The following is a 19,083-nucleotide window of genomic DNA, read 5'->3' on the forward strand; positions in this document are numbered from 1 at the left end:
CCTGCAGTGCCGGGTTGTGTGAAATTCGAGTCTTCCATAATTCGGCTAACCCGGATCGCCAGTACTACTATTGCCCGGGACAGTTTGTTAGTATTCTAATTATTATATTAACAAATTAGTAATTATTACTTTAAATGATATTATGTATTTTTGTTTTATTAACTCATTATTGAGTAATTATTATATTAATGTAATAAATCTAAATGAAAATACTACAAGTTAGTACAAAACAATGCAAAGACCTCGACCATTATTATACTTCCTTATTACTTTAAACCTTTAGCTATATATTTATATCAACTTGAATATCTTTGTATATTAACTATTTACACGATTTTCGATCTAAATTAGTATTGTTTACAAGCCTAATTAAATTAGTATAAATTACATATCCACACACAATAAACATATTATATTTGTACGCAGTATTAAAATTTATCTGCCTTATATGCTCAGTATCACTCACAATTTTACCCTTTTAAAATTATTAACTATTATAAATTATTTATTGAGTTTTTAAAATTAGAAATAATACCATACTAATATTGCCAATGCCTTTTCTTAGATTATAATTTAATTTTCCCTTCCCCTTCTCCTCCCCGTTTTTTCTACTATGCACTATCACCTCCATCCCTATACTAATAAAGCTACCTACACAAGTTGTTCTTCAACTACAAGCAAAAGGTAACCTATCTTTTAGCCCTTTCATTAATTGTTGTGGTATTCATCTTTATATACAAAATAACTTAGGTTTCAACTTATGACAAAATTATTGTTATTCTATCATTAAGGCTTATTGTTGTCCTATTGCATTTTACACTGCATGCAATAAATAGAACAACATATATCGCCTCTTTTGTGGAAAGAAACTAGATGGCGGTATTCCATACTACCAAGAGTGTGAATTTTGTTACAAAATGGGAAAAACAAAGATCAAGCATGAAAAAATGGTTCCCTTCACACACTTTCCAGCTGATTAGTTTAACACTTATGACTTAGAAATTCCTAATATAGCTGCTTACTTTTCTGTACATTTCAATAGAAACTTCTAAAAACTTTGTGCCACTAAATACCCCTCTATCTAGCTATTTCAAGACTATGTGATATAAATATTGTCATTTTTCTATTATCTATAGAAGTTGGCTTTGTTATTCTCATTATAACCCTTTTTGATAACAAGTCTTCTGCAAAACCAATTAAGCACAAAATTATTAACAGGTAGCATTAAAAAAATAGGAAAAATACCATTTATTAATCCCAACTTTGGCCAATTCACTCTAAATAATCCCAATTATCGATTATTCTACAATAGTCTCAACTTTCACCTCCATTTTCTTCTAACAATTCCAAACCAGTCAACAAAAGTCAACAACCTCTTATTGTAGGTTGCTGGACACGCGTCGGAATGTCATTGGTTCAAAAAATATATAAATAAAGCAAAAACAAAATTTAAAAAAAAGAAAGAAAAAATTAAGTAGCTGCCTAAAAAAAAAAATTAAGCAGCCACCTCCTCCAACTTCACCCGCCACCTTCTACCCTAGCCGCACCGCCCAAATCACCCCCTCCCCCCCACCAATGAGCTGGAAAAGACCTCCCTTCCACAGCTCCAGTCCCGAAATCGGACGAAAAGCCCAAATTTTGACCCTTAAAACCATCCCGACCCCCCAAAACTGCCCAAGGATGTTTGAGTTATGGGCGGTTTTGAGGGATGGGGTTTGGTTTTACGGGCTAGAATTTGGGGTTTTGTCTAATTTCGAGGGAAGGGCTGGGGAGGGGAGTTCGTTTCCAGATCGGTGGTCGGGGGCGGAAGGGGATCACTTGGGCGGTGCGACAGCGGGTTTTGTGGTGAGGGCTTGTTGTGCGGGGTGCGAGTGTGCGACGACGGATTAGGGGTGTGAGGGTGGCTGTTAGGGACGGTGTTGGTGGTGTACGATGGAGAGTGTGGTTTCCGGTGGTGCTAGGGAGGCGGAGATGGGGCTGGGAAAGGTTTACAGATGGCTCGAGTTGGGAAATAGGGGTGGTTGTGGTATTTTTATTTGTTTTTATTTTTTTCGACCAATCAATGTGTGACAAGTGGCATTTTAATTTATTTTTTTAAAAAAAATAACCTTCTTAATAGGTAACCGGTTTTTGGGATTGTTAGAAAAAATTAAAACAGAGGTGAAAGTTGGGATTATTGTAGAATAATCGATAGTTGAGATTATTTAAAGTAAATTGGCCAAAGTTGAGATTAATAAAGTGTGTTTTTCCAAAAAAAAAATAAATAAATAAGAGAGACGCACCATTTTAGAATTAGTAAGTATCACATACGATAAAGAAAAGGCACATGTCTATAATCATATAACATTACTAACCAAAATCAAAATAGAAGTCATACAATTAACTTAACAAATTAAGTTCTTATTGATTCAAACTAACAACATCAAAAAATCAGCACTCAATTGCAAATAAACATAAAAAGCAATACGATTGCCCCGACTAAGCTTGAACACAATGCCTTCATCTATTTGTACATCATACCCATTGATCAATTCATCAACTCCTTTCTTAATAAAACACTTCACAATTTTATTTCCGAAAGTGTGCATCTTCAATTCGGCTTCAAATTCTGAATCATTAAGGCGAAACAGAATCTTCGTTGTTTCTCCAAGGTTTTGAAAATGGCCTCGATCAAAATCTACTGGAACATTATACATCCAACAAAAGAAACAAAGAAAAAAAAGGTGAAAACATACATGTATGAGCATCGCAATATACAATATAATATGGCTGAAAATATAAACATTATACACATAAATAAACCAAAACAAAAACACATACTATGATTCCTTGTGAATGATACGATTCAGAAATCACAAATTGGAAATTACGCACCTTCAATCTAGCTGACATACTATTTGCCCAACTATTTGCCTCAATCATCCTTGTTGAACGTCCTTGAATCAAAGGCTTACGACCACGCTTCTTAGCACCATTACCAGTTTACCACCTATATTTGCCATTTGTATAAAAATAATTCTCAGAATAAGGCAAAAAACAACACAACAAAGCTGCTTTTATAGGCAAAAATAAAACAACTGAAATATGCCGTCTACACTTAACTCAAACAAATACTTAATACTAATAAGTTTCACATTAAACTTTGACTTTAATATGCATGTGTAGACACCCATTTGTGTCTCCCCAAAACCAAACCCAGTGATGAATACCTTTCACATCATTTGATTATCGAACAAAGCAAAAGTGTGAAAAGTCTAGTGATAAGGATGTTTTTATTAAAATATATCTTCTCTCTGTTTTTGAAAATATTTCTTTTCTTACCCTATTTTTGAAAAACGTGCATTCCAGTTTAGCTTGGTCCATGATATGGGTCCAATAATGGTGGGATGGGCTTTGAAAAGACCTTTTCAACGATATATTATAAGCCCAATTCCGATGAGTAATGAGGAATTTATGGCCAAAATACTAAACTGGGCTCGAACTGGATTTTACCTACGACCCAATGATTATGTGGAGGGTCCAAAGGTCTAATCCTATTCCTAAACTAATTAGGATTCATTAGAAGCTTCTATAAGTTTTTAAAAGATCTTAATTATCCTTTTTGAAAAGATAAGATTAAAGAATTTGAGTTAAATAAAAACTTTTCTTTTTTTAAAACTTTCCTTTTCTTAAATCCTAATTCTATTCGAATTTAAAGATGTTCAAAGACAGTCAGATTTTATTTTCGTGCCTCATAATCTTTATCCAAATTTTATATGGTTGGATAGATCTTGAAATTATCTTCCAATGATATATTATAATATTAATTCCGAGCTATAACGAAAAAGATATGAATGAGATACAAAACTCTATCCAAAACTGACGCCGTCCTACTATTTCGGCCATATCTTTTTATCTACAAAAGATTTTAATCTGATTTTAATTGGGTTGGAAAGTAGACTTCAAAATCTTTTCAGCGACATATTATTTGCCTTATTTGGACTTTTGGATCAAAAGATATGATAAAAACAAAATCCGCAAAAACTACTGTCCATTGAGTTTTATTTCGATTCGAATTCAGATTCTTTTCTTATTCTTCGACCCTCTTTTTTCTCTATAAATAGAGGTCATATCTCCCCCTTTTCAATCACCAACTCTCATCAAGAATTTCTTGATACTCTCTCTCTCTCTTTTCTAAACCAACCCCTTTTACAAAATTCCGCATTCACAAGACCTAGACACACCTAGCATTGTTCGAAGTTGCTTTCGCCCTAGACGTGAAAGGTTTTAATATTTATGAGGGTTTGGTCCTTAATCTCTCTTTCAATTATTTAATTTAACTGTTTGACTTATATTTTCCTTAAGTTACTAACGTGTGTATTTTGTTATAAGAAAGAGGTATGAGGCATCCAAGTAAGTGCTTTAATTGATTTTATTGATATTATGATATAGAAATCATGTCTAGGTTGTTATTATGATTTCTAGTGTCATGTTAGGGTGTTTTGATCTTCCTAGTATCATGTTTAGGGTAAAGAATAAGTTCCTTAGATCAATTATGATTTCTATGATGCCTTTTATTGTCTTTCCTAATAGTATCATGTTAGGGCTAAAACTTTGATTTTTATTGTTTAGTGACATGCTACGGCTTGTTATTAATCTTGTTAGTATCATGTCTAGGATCTTGCTATTATTATTATGCTTTAACATGATTATGATTATTTTTATGATTTATGATTATAATTGTCATAATTATTGTTATGATGATTATTATACTTATTATTATTATTATGATTATGATTATTATTTGTTGCTTGATTATATTTTATTGTTATTTCTTGATCACACCTCTTATGCATGTTTAAAGGGAATTTGTACTTGTAATCACGCTTAATAAGATAATTAATAATCTTGTTTAGGGTTAATTTGATTATAATTCAAGTGATCGCCAATAATAGATTTATTTGTGCATTAATATTCAACCAACATAGATAAATAGGTTTAGGGTAAACCTATTGATTGCATGTTAGTCAGAAAGCGCACATGAATACGATCAGAATAAAGTAGAGGCCTATTATTAGGGCAGGTTCAATCTCTTTTAGGTTGGATTTGTACCTTTATCTCCGAACTAACAGTCATGGTTCCATACCTATTGGAGTTGACAATCTCTTGGATCGTTAAGGGGTGTAACCTTCACCTCGTGAACGGTTTACAAGTTCCTAAAACTTTTTGGCGACTCTTTTGCTCTAGCTTCCTTCCCTTTAGATGCCCCCGTATTTTAGTGTATGATCACAGTGGGGGTTCAAATTTGGGATAATGCTTGAAATATTCCCTACAGCATGAAACTGATTCCCTACAAAAGTCAAGCAACATAGTGTAATTGCATTCACAAGCCTATAACGTCTTAACTCCCTATGCTATTACATAGCATACTTGAATACCAATTTAATAGCAATATTTATAACTACTTATCACATTTTAATCAAACCAAGAAAAAAAAAGTCAACTAACAGTACCAAATTTTCTCTTATGAAATCATGGTTTTTAAAAATCAAAACTAATTCAATTCACACAATAATCTATACACTGTTAGAAGATAAGTCTAATAAGTGAATGCCAATTATTGATTTGATTACACAATGCTCATATAGGTCCAAACACTTGTGAACTCATATGGCTCTATGTGAGTAATTATTGTATTATTAGTGTAACTCATGGCTATAAATACAATGCCATAGAAGTAAGAATACGATGATAACACTACAACAATTTCACCCATCTTCTTTCACTCTTTTACTCCTTTTATTAATCAAAACTTTTCTGTCGGTAAATTCTTTAACATGTTATCAGCACCAGTTTTCAGTCAGGTATATTTATACCTACTTCTAAAAATTTATAACAAATAATACTATCTACTTCTAAATGTTTCGAGGAGTATGCTCTATAGTTGCCCATATTTGGGATCCTCTATAACAGAAACTCAAACATTTACTATATATACCTCAAAAACAACGGTGAAAGTTCTCTTACTTGTGAATTTACTACTATCATCTTTTGTTTATTCATGTTGATGTTTCTTTGTTTGATCCATGTTGATATTACATACTCATTTTATGTAAATTTTTATCTTAGTTATTATAATTGCTAAGTAGTAGCTTTGCATGCATATTATTATTAACTAGATTAACAAAAAGATGCAGCCTTTTATACTTATTATTTTTCTTACTTTTACATACTTTTTGTGTTTCTTTCCGTTTTCGAACCCATGATCTTTTATAGATATTAGGGCTCTCGGACCACTATGGCTTGCATTCCCAGTGTGATAACCTTTTACAATTATAAATATATATATATGGACCATAATTTTATGCCAGTACGTTAGACTATTATATGATATTTTTACAGTTGTACAGAACAGTAACGGATAAACCTACCTCTATAAAAGACGGATTTTTTCCCCCAATTTCACCACAAATCCCTTATCCCTTCCCACTTTTTATCCAAAAATCACCTAAAAAAAAATAAAAAAATTTCACCCCCTTCTTCTGCGATATGTTCCCCGACGACGGCAACCAAAACACCCAAAACACCCACAACTTCACTTTTGAGGAAGATTTAATGAAGATAAAACAATATTTCCTTCTAATTACGGCGCTTGTAATTTTATTAGTAGCAATATTAATTTTTGTCATTATGTATAAGTAAAACTCACTTATTTTGTCGTTTTAGTATATTAAAAGCTTGTTTTTGTTTTATTATGTATGTTTGTTGTTATTATTCATCATTGTATAATATTACCGTTATCATTATAATTATTGTTACTACTGTCATTGTTGTCGTTTTGCTGTTTTTTTTGCAACTAACATGATTAATTTTTGTCTAATCATATAATTACTCACAATAATAAACCAAGGGGGAGAAAAGACTATATTATTTATGGTTTATTATTATTAAATTTAATTATCACGTGTCTTATTAACTTAATTATAAATATGGAAGAACTAAACATGTGAGTTGTACATATAATTTGTTATTATAAACTAATTATCACGAAATTTGTTGTAGCTAAAATGGGAGACCTTATGAAAAGACAGTTCAGCATCTTAGATTTATCTGGAAAGAAATTTCTGGAATGGAAAGTGGACGCAATGATGAATTTGAAAGCTCAAGGCTTGGAGCACACTGTTAAAGAAAATAAAAGTCCCTCTGGTCAAACAACTGATACTACCACTTCTGCAATGACTGTTGCAAAACCTGTTACTGAACAAGATAAGGCAAAAGCCTTAGTGTTGTTAAGGCATCATTTACATGAAGGCCTTAAAACTGAGTACATGATGGTTGAAGATCCCAAAGAATTATGGGATTGCCTTATTGAAAGATTTGGACACCACAAAAGGGTGCTCCTTCCTAAGGCATTATTTGACTGGACAAATTTACGGTTCCAGGATTTCAAATCTGTAATTGATTATAATTCAACCATACATGAGATAGTGTCTATATTGAGATACTGTGATCATCCAGTTTCGGATGAACATATGATTGAAAAAACACTCACTACCTTTCATGCAAGTAACATACTGTTGCAAGAACAGTATCGTGAAAGAGGTTTTAAAAAGTTCAATGAATTAATGAGTGTATTGCTTGTTGCGGAACAAAATAGTGAACTTTTGTTGAAAAATCATAACCTGAGACCAACTGGGTCTTTGGCCACTCATCATGAGGCAAATGCAACAAATTCCTATCCACCCGAGTCAAATGCTACAAGAAGAGGTGGACGTGGAAATTACAATGGCCGTGGAAAAGGCCGTGGAAATTATCGCGGACGAGGCCGAGGACGTGGTAGAAACAATTTTCAAAGAAACAGTAATTTCAAAAATTTTGAAAAACAGAAGGGACAGTCATCTGGAAGCCACAAACAAACTCTTTCAAAAGGAAAAGACACATGTTACAGATGTGGCATGACAGGACATTGGGGACGTACTTGTCGTACGGCCAAACATTTGGTAGACCTTTACCAGGCTTCTGTAAAAGGCAAAGAGAAAAATGCAGAAGCAAATTATGTTAATGAAGAAAATGCTCCATGTCCTACCCTTGATGTGTCCGATTTCTTCATGGACAATGCTGAAACTGGGAATGATTTCATTCTTGGAGAAAACAACAATGCTTAGGTTCCCCATCTACTAATGTAACATATTCTATGTTTTAATGTATTTTCTTAGTTCCCTGTATTTTAAATTTCTAGTCATGTACTTTAAATCTTTATCATCAATAAAAGTTTGTATGATATTATTCTAAACTAATCTTAAATTTATTTTATGAAGATATGGATCTACCTGAAGTTAGTTCCGAATATCAATGCCTTTTGGACAGTGGAACAACACATACTATCTTAAAAGATAGAAAATATTTTTCACAACTAAAGTTGTTTCAAGCAAATGTAAACACCATTTCCGGGTCAGCTAAATTAATTGAAGGATCTGGAAAGGCTTGTATAATGCTTCCAAATGGAACAAAATTAATAATCAATAATGCTTTATATTCGAGTAAATCTCGAAGAAATCTCATAAGCTTTAAAGATGTACGCCAAAATGGCTATCATCTAGAAACAATGACGACAGATCAAAAAGAGTATATATGCCTCACGGCAGAAAAACATGGCAAGAAACATATATATGAGAAATTGCCAGCATACTCTTCGGGGTTATACCGTATAAACATACGACCCGTGGAAATCAATATGATATCTAACCAGAAGTTAGATGACAAACATTTGATTATTTTATGGCATGATCGTTTGGGACATCCAGCAACTGGGATGATGCAAAGAATAATAGCACATTCAGTTAGACATTCAATAAGAAATGTCAAAATTCCCCGATCAGATGAATTAACATGCTCTTCATGTTCACTTGGCAAATTAATAATAAGGTCATCTATGAACAAAATTGCTACTGAATCTCCAAAATTCTTGGAAAGTATTCAGGGAGATATATGTGGGCCAATTAATCCAGCATGTGGACCATTTCGATATTTCATGGTTTTAATTGATGCCTCTACACGATGGTCACATGTTAGTCTACTTTCAAGTAGAAATGTTGCCTTAGCAAAATTACTTGCCCAAATCATCAAATTAAGAGCACAATTCCCAGATCATACAATAAAGAAAATAAGACTTGAAAATGCTGGGGAATTTACATCCCAAACATTTAATGATTATTGTATGTCAATTGGAATTGATGTTGAACACCCAGTAGCTCATGTTCATACACAAAATGGTCTAGCTGAATCACTAATTAAGAGATTACAATTGATTGCAAGACCATTATTAATGAGGTCAAGATTGCCATCATCTGCTTGGGGACATGCTATAATACATGCAACAGCGCTAATTAGATTGAGACCTACAGCTTATCATAAATTCTCATCACTACAACTTGTTTGTGGTCGAGAACCAAGTATCTCACATCTAAAAATCTTTGGTCTGTATATGTTCCCATTGCTCCACCCCAACGAACAAAAATGGGTCCACAAAGAAGGCTGGGAATTTATGTCGGGTTTGAATCCCCCTCTATAATTAAATACCTTGAACCATTGACTGGTGACTTATTTACGACTAGATTTGCGGACTGTCACTTTAATGAAACAGTATTCCCAGCCTTAGGGGGAGAGAAAGTGGACCCACATAAGAAAGAAATTGAACTCATTTGGAATGCAACACAACTGTTGATGTTAGACCCACGAACAAATATGTGTGAACAAGAAGTTAAGAAAATTGTTCATTTACAAAGTGTTGCAAATCAATTGCCCGATGCATTTGTAGACACAAAGAAGGTGACAAAATCACATATACCAGCAGAAAATGCCCCTGCACGTATTGAAATCCCAACTGGTAATAAGGCCATAGAAAATGAATCTCAGGCACGCAGAAAGCGTGGAAGACCACTTGGTTCAAAAGATTCTAAGCCAAGGAAACTAAAAAGATTGGATGGAATAGAAAATGAGACTAATAATGTTCCCCCGTCAGAAGGTCAAGAAAGACCAAATGTGGATGAAAGTAAAGAAAATGATGATAATCCAAAAGGGGACGAACAAGAAGACAACCCTACGGGGAATGAACAAGATGTTCAAAACATCGATAACAATGAAATTTCAATGAATTACGTCTCTACAAAGACTCAGTGGAATAGGAAAGATGTTATCGTTAATGAAACATTTGCAAATTCCATCGCAATCGACATCGTGTCTGATGAAAATGACGTTGAACCAAGAACTGTAGAAGAATGTTGACGTAGGAGTGATTGGCCAAAGTGGAAGGAGGCAATGCTGGCTGAGTTAAAGTCACTTGAAAAACGAGAAGTTTTTGGGAAAATAACCCTTACACCAGCAGGTGTAAAACCCGTTGGATACAAATGGGTATTTGTAAGAAAACGTAATGAGAAAAATGAAATAGTTAGATACAAGGCAAGACTTGTAGCCCAAGGATTTTCTCAAATTCCAGGGATTGATTATGAAGAAACATATTCTCCAGTGGTTGATGCAACTACATTAAGATTTCTGGTAAGTTTGACAGTCACAAAAGGACTGCAAATGCGATTAATGGATGTAGTGACTGCGTATTTGTATGGGTCACTCGATACGGACATTTACATGAAAGTCCCCGAAGGACTAAAAACTACCAGAAAACCACAAGCCTAGACAACTGCTTTCCATAAAACTAAAAAGGTCACTTTATGGATTGAAACAATCTGGAAGGATGTGGTATAACCGTCTGAGTGAATACCTTATGAGAGAAGGATTCAAAAACAACCAAGTTAGTCCCTGTGTTTTCATAAAGCGATCACAATCAGGATTCGCTATCATTGCAGTTTATGTTGATGATTTAAATATCATCGGAACCCCAAATGAACTCGAGAAAACTGCAAAATACTTGATGAAAGAATTTGAGATGAAAGACCTTGGGAAAACTAAATTTTGCCTTGGACTACAAATTGAGCACTTGAGTCATGGCATTTTTGTCCATCAATCAAACTATACAGAAAGAGTTTGAAACGTTTCTTCATGGACAAAGCAACCCCAACCAACTTCCCAATGGTTGTTCGTTCTTTGAATATGAAAAATGATCCATTCAGACCCCGAGAAGAAAATGAAGAGATTCTGGGTCCAGAAGTACCATACTTAAGTGCAATTGGAGCCTTAATGTACTTAGCTAACAATACTAGACCCGACATAGCTTTCTCTGTGAATTTGTTAGCCAGGCACAGCAATGCACCAACATATAGGCATTGGAAGGGAGTTCGACACTTACTCCGGTACCTACGAGGGACACAAGACCTTGGTTTATATTACCAACCAAAACAAGATGCTGCTCTCATTGGGTATGCAGACGCTGGATACTTATCAGATCCTCAAAATGCCAAGTCACAAAATGGATATGTATTCACTTATGGCGGCACTGCAATATCATGGAAATCAACAAAGCAGACATTGACCGTGACATCATCAAATCATGCAGAGTTGATAGCCCTCTATGAAGCAGGACGGGAATGTGTGTGGCTGAGGTCGATGATCAGTAATATCCAAAAGGAGTGTGGAATGAACGCAATAACAGAAGACCCAACCATCATCTTTGAAGACAATACAACATGTATCGCTCAAGTAACTGAAGGATATATTAAAGGAGATAAAACGAAACATATTGCCCCAAAACTGTTCTTCACACATGATCTGCAAAAGGACGAGGAAATAAATATCCAGCAAATTCAGTCTTGTGAAAATCTTTCCGACCTTTTCACCAAATCACTTCCTTCGAAGAAATTTGAACAATTAGTTCACAAAATCGGAATGCGACATCTTCGTGAACTATGCTGAGATCAGGGGGAGTATTATATGTACTGCACTCTTTTTCCCTTCGATCAGGTTTTTATCCCACCGGGTTTTTCCTGACAAGGTTTTTAACGAGGCAGTATACCAAAGCATATAATACAATAATATTGGTGTACTCTTTTGGCTATGGGTCTTATCCCATAAAGTTTTACCTAACAAGATTTTTAGTGGCATTCAAGGGGGAGTGTTAGAAGATAAGTCTAATAAGTGAATGCCAATTATTGATTTGATTACACAATGCTCATATAGGTCCAAACACTTGTGAACTCATATGGCTCTATGTGAGTAATTATTGTATTATTAGTGTAACTCATGGCTATAAATACAATGCCATAAAAGTAAGAATACGATGATAACACTACAACAATTTCACCCATCTTCTTTCACTCTTTTACTCCTTTTATTAATCAAAACTTTTCTATCGGTAAATTCTTTAACATACACATCTTAATCAATGCAGACATATATTTTATGCACAATCGTTTCTATCTTGTTTTATATATACCAAGACCGATCGTACAATAGCAACAGAAAAAAAAACCCGATATCTTGGGGAAATGCGTGCAACGCGCGCGGGTCCACATCTAGTACATATAAATTTGCCAAAATAAGTAATTAAAAGAAAACAAAATATTATATAAATATTATATACATATAAATTTTTTTAAAAAAATAAAAAACCAATTATCCTTTCACAAATGAAAATCAATTCACCCTATCCACCCATTAAACCACGTGCAAAGGGAGGACTAAAAGCAATTGACCTTTTATAACACGTGTAAAGGGAAGATTTTTATTTTTATTTTTATTTATGATGGAAGTGAAAAGGAAGGTTTCGAAAGTAAATTTTCACATTTCAGATACAATGTTTAACTTAAATTTCACTTTAAACCCTAACTCCACTGTATTTAACCCCAAAATTCCCAAAACACAACCACTTCCCCTCTTCCGGTCGTCGGAACGCAGATCGTAGTAAATTCAACTTCGATCAGGTACGTATCCCATCCTCATCTATAAATGTAGTTCCAAGGCTTTATTATTCTTGTATTTAGAAACGTATTATTGTTGAAATTCGATTATCAATTGAGTTTTTGTGTGTAATTGATAAAGACGGTCGATTTCATGTGTTTGTGAAACCTTCTACAATACATGCACCTTATCCTTCGCTTATGAGTGTCAATTTCTTGTCGAATTATGATAATTTCGTGCACTGATTTAGTGTTTGATATGTGTCCTGCGTTTTCGGGGTGGTTATGGAATCGTTTGCCTAAAGGATTTTTTTCATAACCCTCCTCTGCTTTTAAATTGTTTATGAGTTTCAAGTGGTTGTCGAATTCTATTGAGTGCACTAATTTTCGTGTTAGATATGTCCTGCATTGGGGGGGGGGGGGAATATGGAATGTAAAGGATAAAAAATAAATGGAAAGGGTAAATCATAAACTGTCCTCTGTTACTCACGAAATTCGAATTAAACCATAGTTGTTTTGGTTTGCTTAGTTAGGAATGTGTTGACTTGAACCTTGGACTTTATTTTTATGAATATGCCAAAGAAATGCCGACAAAAAATAGCAAAAAGATGGTGCTTATTGGTGGAAAATGTTGTCCCATTTTTAGATTCATTTTGGAAAATGTACTTCATAGTATATGCAATTTTTGTATGGTTTTTTCCTACCATTATGAGCTATTTACTATACATTATCAATTATTGCTTTTTGGTTTTTTGTATTGTTAATAATTTGCTTGACATTGGTAGTGCTAAAGGAAAACAATGTCAGTTTGGCAGTTTGAATTCACACTTGATACTCCTCAAAGGTTTACAATGTGGTGAGTGTTACAAGTGTATTTTCTTAAGTCAACATTGGAGCTTTCTTTTACGCCTTGAACATTGTTAATATTGAACTAATATTAAATGTTACCAGCGCATTCCAAATCGTATGACTAAGGAGGTTCAAGAAATATGGGTTAAGAAGGGTGTTATAGATGGTGTGTTACGTCTTCATTGCAGTACTGAGATCAAAGTGTACCCCGTCCAGTTTAGACATGTGTTTACTGGTCTAGGAAAGTTTGAAACTATTTTAGGTGAAGGATGGAGGGAGTATGTCACCTCAAACAGTTTACAAATGGAAGACCGCATCCAATTAGTGTTAGAGGACAACGATGGAATGCTTTATCGGGTTAGGATTTGGCATGACGAGAAGGAAATTACAGTAGTGGACTCAATGGAGTATGTGCCCATGGAGGTTTTTTTTTTAAACCACCCTCTTTTGAATTCACATTCTCCAAGGGTTACATTGACAAACCTGGAATCGTAAGTTTATCCTATCTTAACTCAAAGGGTTAAATGATATTATTTCTTAGCGTTTATCCTATCCTAGCTAATTTTGATGTTTAGTGCAATTCAGAACATTCTTTTACCCTTCGATCGAGCACATTTCCACAGTCTTAAAGACCGGACTCCAGTAGAATTGTATGTCACCTGGTGGTGGAAAACAACAATGCGCATTAAGTTTGACACAAACAAGAAGATTGTAACTTTCAACGTCAAGAAAGGAGTATCGGAAATGATTGCAGGTGAAGTGGTTGAACTCAGTGAAAAGTCTTTGGTTGAGTTAGAAGGTATGGAACCCCTGGTATTAAGCATTACATTTACTTGATCCTTCTAAGTTAACAAGATGGTTTCTTTTTGTAATTTGGCTATTACTTATCTAGTTGCAAGTTTATGACTCAATGGATCATGGGATTTTGGTTGTGCATATTAGGACATGATCCTTTGCACTTGTTATTATTATTAATGGCTAACTAAATGTAAAGTATTGTACTGCTTGGTTGGATGCTTTTGTTTGTGCATTTTAAGACATGATCATTGCAATTTGTGTTTGACCTATTTATTGTCTTTCATTGTACTATATTTTAAGACATGATCCTTGCAATTTGTCTTTGATGGCATTTTATGGTCTTTCATGCTACTAAATATATGATACTATATTGGTATAATTTTCTGTGGTAGTTTTCACTTTATTGTAAATTTATGGTTTAACCACCAAAGACATCAAATTTATTAGACAAGTATTGTACTGGCCAAATTAAGAGCCAAGCTAAAAACAGCTTGCTCAATATTATCTTTGAACTTAGCAAAGACTGGCCAAATTATGGTAAGCTACTAAAACACTGTTATGATTCCATAGGGACATTGATAAATTAAAGGATGAGTGCTACTTATTGTATAATTAGCCAAAACAGAATTTAACAGTAAAGTGCCATGATCTACTAGTTGCTTCGCTAATATTATAATTTGTAAAGAAAAAGCTTTTACAGTCTTACCAAATGATGAATAGTTGATAATATAGCTTATCTAACTTTTATGGAGAAGAAAAGGAATCTCATATGCAACAACCTTACAAAGACGATGGAGATTAGAAACTTCATGAGAAAAAGCCTAGAAAAATTACAAGGTTATAGAATAATAAAGAAGCACTTTACTATTCCAATGCCCGGTCTTAGTTAAGTGAAAAAGGTACTTATGATAATTAGATTGTTTATTTTATATTTTTATAAAATAAAAGACCTTATTGATATATATTACTTTATTTGTTATCATTAGATATTTTAATTTCATACTTTATCATAAATACTTACATTGAATTGAGTAAGTGTTTTCTTTCATATAATTATAACATACGAAGTATGTCAATATTTAATTTTTTTTTAAAAGCACAAAGTTAAATATAAAAAAAAAAAAACTCAACCAAATGATTAATAATTAAAATATTAATAGCAACCTAAGATATGTAACACACAAATGTTATGGTAAACCTTAATACTCGTATTGGGCCTGATCCTTTTTGAACTCGTGTTGTAATTTTGGGCCTTAATAAACTTGTACAAATGCACATAAACTACATGAGTAGGGTAAGGAGTTGGGAATACGCAAGATTAATTAGATACTTGACTATATAATACATAATACTTTGATAAATAAAGTCATTCTACTACTACAGTAGTATAGCAAATTCTTTAGGTCACCATATAACACGACTGGAGTTCAACAACATGATAAGTAGTAGTTAAAATAAAAGTAGGTCTAAGACAAGACCCGAGACAACTTGAATTTGAACAACAGGGTACAAATACTAGAACACATCACAGTGAAGTTCGAAGACCTAAACACATAAGACCAGTGACCAGCAAAGCTTAAAATAATATTAACGGAGAAGACCATGCAACATAGGTGTCAAATAGTTGGTTGTCATCAGCCGTAATATCAACGCAACGGTCACCAAGAGTCTCATCAACAAGGTGTAGGTGTCGTTCAAAGTGTGCCTACGTTAAAGCATGTTGTGAATATGCTTTGCACTCATAGGAAGTGGGAACTAACATTATGATTAGGGACAACGATTAGGGAAAATGAAAGTAGAGAGTCGCCAACAAGTTTTTAAGGAACTTGTAAACCGTTCACGGATTATTTAAGGCAACCACGATTAAGGGACAACGAATGCAACAACGATTGACCCGTGAAGGTTACAACCCATTCATAATCCATGAGATTACTAACTCCATATGGTTCGGAACAACAAAAGGAGGATAGGGGATGATGGTACGAAGTGAGTTATGGAGTCACGTTCGCCCGTATTGACCTCTACTCGATTCTTATAGAGAAAAGTGATTCTTGTGATCTTAATGCAAACAAAGATTCAAATCGCTCTAAACTATTATTAAACTAAATTGGTTGAATATTAATGCAACACATAATTCTAAAATATTAGTGATCACTTGAATTAATAACAAGATTAAAAAGGAACCTCGGGTCAAGTATGGACTCCTTGGAGTACTTACGGGAAGAATGGTGTAATTAAGAATATAGGTTTAAGGCTTAGAATATGAGAGAGAGAGAGAGAGAGAAGAGAATGATTTTTGATCTTAAAGAGAGAAAGAGAGAATGATTGGTGTCCCGAATTGTAGAAAGGAGGGGGGTATTTATAGGGAAAATGAGCAGAGGGAACACACGTAACCCTAAAAAGATAAAAACCCTAAAAAAGGTTTTCGCGATACGACAAAAAAAAATCCGGCGACACGGAAAAAATTGCCGTGACACGGGAAACTCTTGTGGACGCGGCATACTCTGGAGTGACGCTGGAAATATTTGACCTACGGGAGTAAAAACGCGTGAAGGGTTTACGCGGAAAAGACACGAGAAAATTCCGTGACACAACACACGTACTTGACATGGCAGTGTCCACCGTGGCACGGTACAATTCACTATATCACGGTAGAAAAATTCGTGAGAAAACGCGGAAATTACACGGAAAAAGCACCGTCACACGGTGAGAAATACCGTGTCACGGCAACAGGTACCATATCACGGAAAAAAGGTACTGTGCCAAGGTGGAGTTTCACGCGAAAAAACATTGAAAATAGCACCGTGACACGTTGTAAAGTACCGTGTCATCAGGCGCCGTGACACGGTGCTTTTACACTGTGCGGGGTAATTCTAGTTTTTATACGTTTGTAAAATCATTATAACTTTTGATCTGTAACTCAGAATAAGGCATATAATATATCATTGGAAATCTTATCAAGTTTTCTTTCCAAAGCAATTAGAATCAAGTAAAAATCATTTGTAGAGTTTAATATATGGGCGTTTTAGTAGAAGGGTGTCGGTTTCTTATCAAGTCTTCTTTCCAAAGCCCCCACTTTGACTGAGTTTGTAGAAACGTCTGTTTCGAAAAGATAGTCAAAGTAGTTGATAGGGACGAAGAATGATTTAAGATGTTTTGCGATGCTAAATCACTCTTTATACGCCGATACTTGCAGAAAAGTGTTAGTTCTATAGATAAAAGAGTAAAGGGATCAAATGCTTATCTTACACTAGTGTATCGGTGACAAATGAGTTTGGTAGCTTCCTATGCTTGAAGGAATCCACTGGATGACGTTTGATGAAATGCTTTCCATGCCAGAGGAAAGCCGACTGACGAGTTTGGTAGCTTTCTATGTGATAAAGGAATAAACGTGTCGTCAATTGTCTATCCCTAGATCAAACACAATTTATAACATCCTAAACAAACCTAATACGAGTATAAGGCAAGTATAGGGTCGAACCCAAAGGAGTGAGTCGGTATTAACTTTAGCCTAAATCAAGCTACTTTGAAGATTGTAGTGAGAAAATGGTTGGTACTATGGTAACAAAGCTAGATTAATCAAGTAATTCAAGAAACTAACACTAGGGATGTAGGTTCCACATGCAAGTTCAATAATCATGCTAATTGATAGTTCATTCAATTGATTCAAGCATTGCAAAGGACAAACAATAGTAGCAATCAAAAGAATCCAAGAGCTATCTCCTATAAGCCAAGCTAGGGGTCACTATGAATGGCTAATCAAGGAAAATCACAATCAAACTCAATCAATTAAAGTAATTCTCAAATTGATGGTTCATGTCATTAAGAATTGCAATGCAATCTAGATTAATCTTATATGTTGATCACTCCTAATCAAATTAATCACATGCAAAACAATGTCAACCAATTTAATTGCAACAATTCAATCAATCAATGATCATCAACTAGCATAAATCATCAATCAAGCATGCTTCCCTTTCTCCCTAGCAACTAATCTACTCACTAATAATGGTGTAACTCAAGAACAAATCACTAGAAATTGCAATGATCATCATTATAAATCAAAATCAAGAGAAAACAATATCAACTTCAATATCAAATTCAAATCCAAGGAAATCAAACATGAATCTAAAACAAACAAGTAAAGAGATGAACTAAAAGAAGAGATTCTCACTAGTATTAATGATGAAGATGAAGAAATCCAAACACAATTGAACCAATGTTGAAATACCAATCCAAATCCAAGAACTTCTCTCTAACTTCTCTCTCTAAAACTAATCTAATGAAAATTATCTAAAAGTTCGTTTTCAAAAAGGAATTACAAGTGTATTTATAAGCAAAGAAGGAAAACAGGTTCCTCGCGCCCTCTCTAAGAAATCCCACGCCCGCGGAGAAATGGGTACAAAACCCATAACAAACTCCGCGGGCTGTCTGGGCAACACCCGCGCCCGCAGAAAAAGCCACCGCGCCCGCGGCAAGGGCGCGACAAATGCCCTGCTCCCAAAGAGTAACCAGGGGCCCGCAGTCTCTCTAATATGGAGTGCTCTCTCCGCGGGGAGCCCTCGGGGCAACCGCGGGTAGTTCTTGGTCGATTTTGGCTAATTTGGTG

The 19,083-nt window shown here is 34.5% G+C and overlaps 2 protein-coding genes across 2 annotated transcripts; both read left to right on the forward strand.

The window, feature by feature from the left end:
- The first annotated feature begins 7,046 nt into the window (after positions 1 to 7,046).
- On the forward strand, positions 7,047 to 8,144 carry LOC110709048. The gene has a single exon (XM_021887258.1). The coding sequence runs from the start codon at positions 7,047 to 7,049 to the stop codon at positions 8,142 to 8,144; it is 1,098 nt and encodes a 365-aa protein (XP_021742950.1).
- Positions 8,145 to 12,607: 4,463 nt separating this feature from the next.
- On the forward strand, positions 12,608 to 14,728 carry LOC110709068. The gene is made up of 4 exons (XM_021887279.1): positions 12,608 to 12,851; positions 13,613 to 13,683; positions 13,779 to 14,167; positions 14,252 to 14,728. The coding sequence occupies exons 3-4, from the start codon at positions 13,794 to 13,796 to the stop codon at positions 14,511 to 14,513; spliced, it is 636 nt and encodes a 211-aa protein (XP_021742971.1). The 5' UTR covers positions 12,608 to 12,851; positions 13,613 to 13,683; positions 13,779 to 13,793; the 3' UTR covers positions 14,514 to 14,728.
- Positions 14,729 to 19,083: the final 4,355 nt, after the last annotated feature.

The sequence above is a fragment of the Chenopodium quinoa genome, unplaced genomic scaffold, assembly GCF_001683475.1.
Source record: "Chenopodium quinoa cultivar QQ74 unplaced genomic scaffold, ASM168347v1, whole genome shotgun sequence".
In the NCBI taxonomy this organism is placed as follows: Eukaryota; Viridiplantae; Streptophyta; class Magnoliopsida; order Caryophyllales; family Amaranthaceae; genus Chenopodium; species Chenopodium quinoa.

Excerpts from the sequence above, each read along its gene's own strand:
- LOC110709048 (XM_021887258.1), top strand. The coding sequence starts at position 7,047 with ATGGGAGACCTTATGAAAAGACAGTTCAGCATCTTAGATTTATCTGGA.
- LOC110709068 (XM_021887279.1), top strand. The coding sequence starts at position 13,794 with ATGACTAAGGAGGTTCAAGAAATATGGGTTAAGAAGGGTGTTATAGAT. Across the intron at positions 14,168-14,251 it reads ACATTGACAAACCTGGAATC|TGCAATTCAGAACATTCTTT; the intron begins GTAAGTTTATCC and ends TTTGATGTTTAG.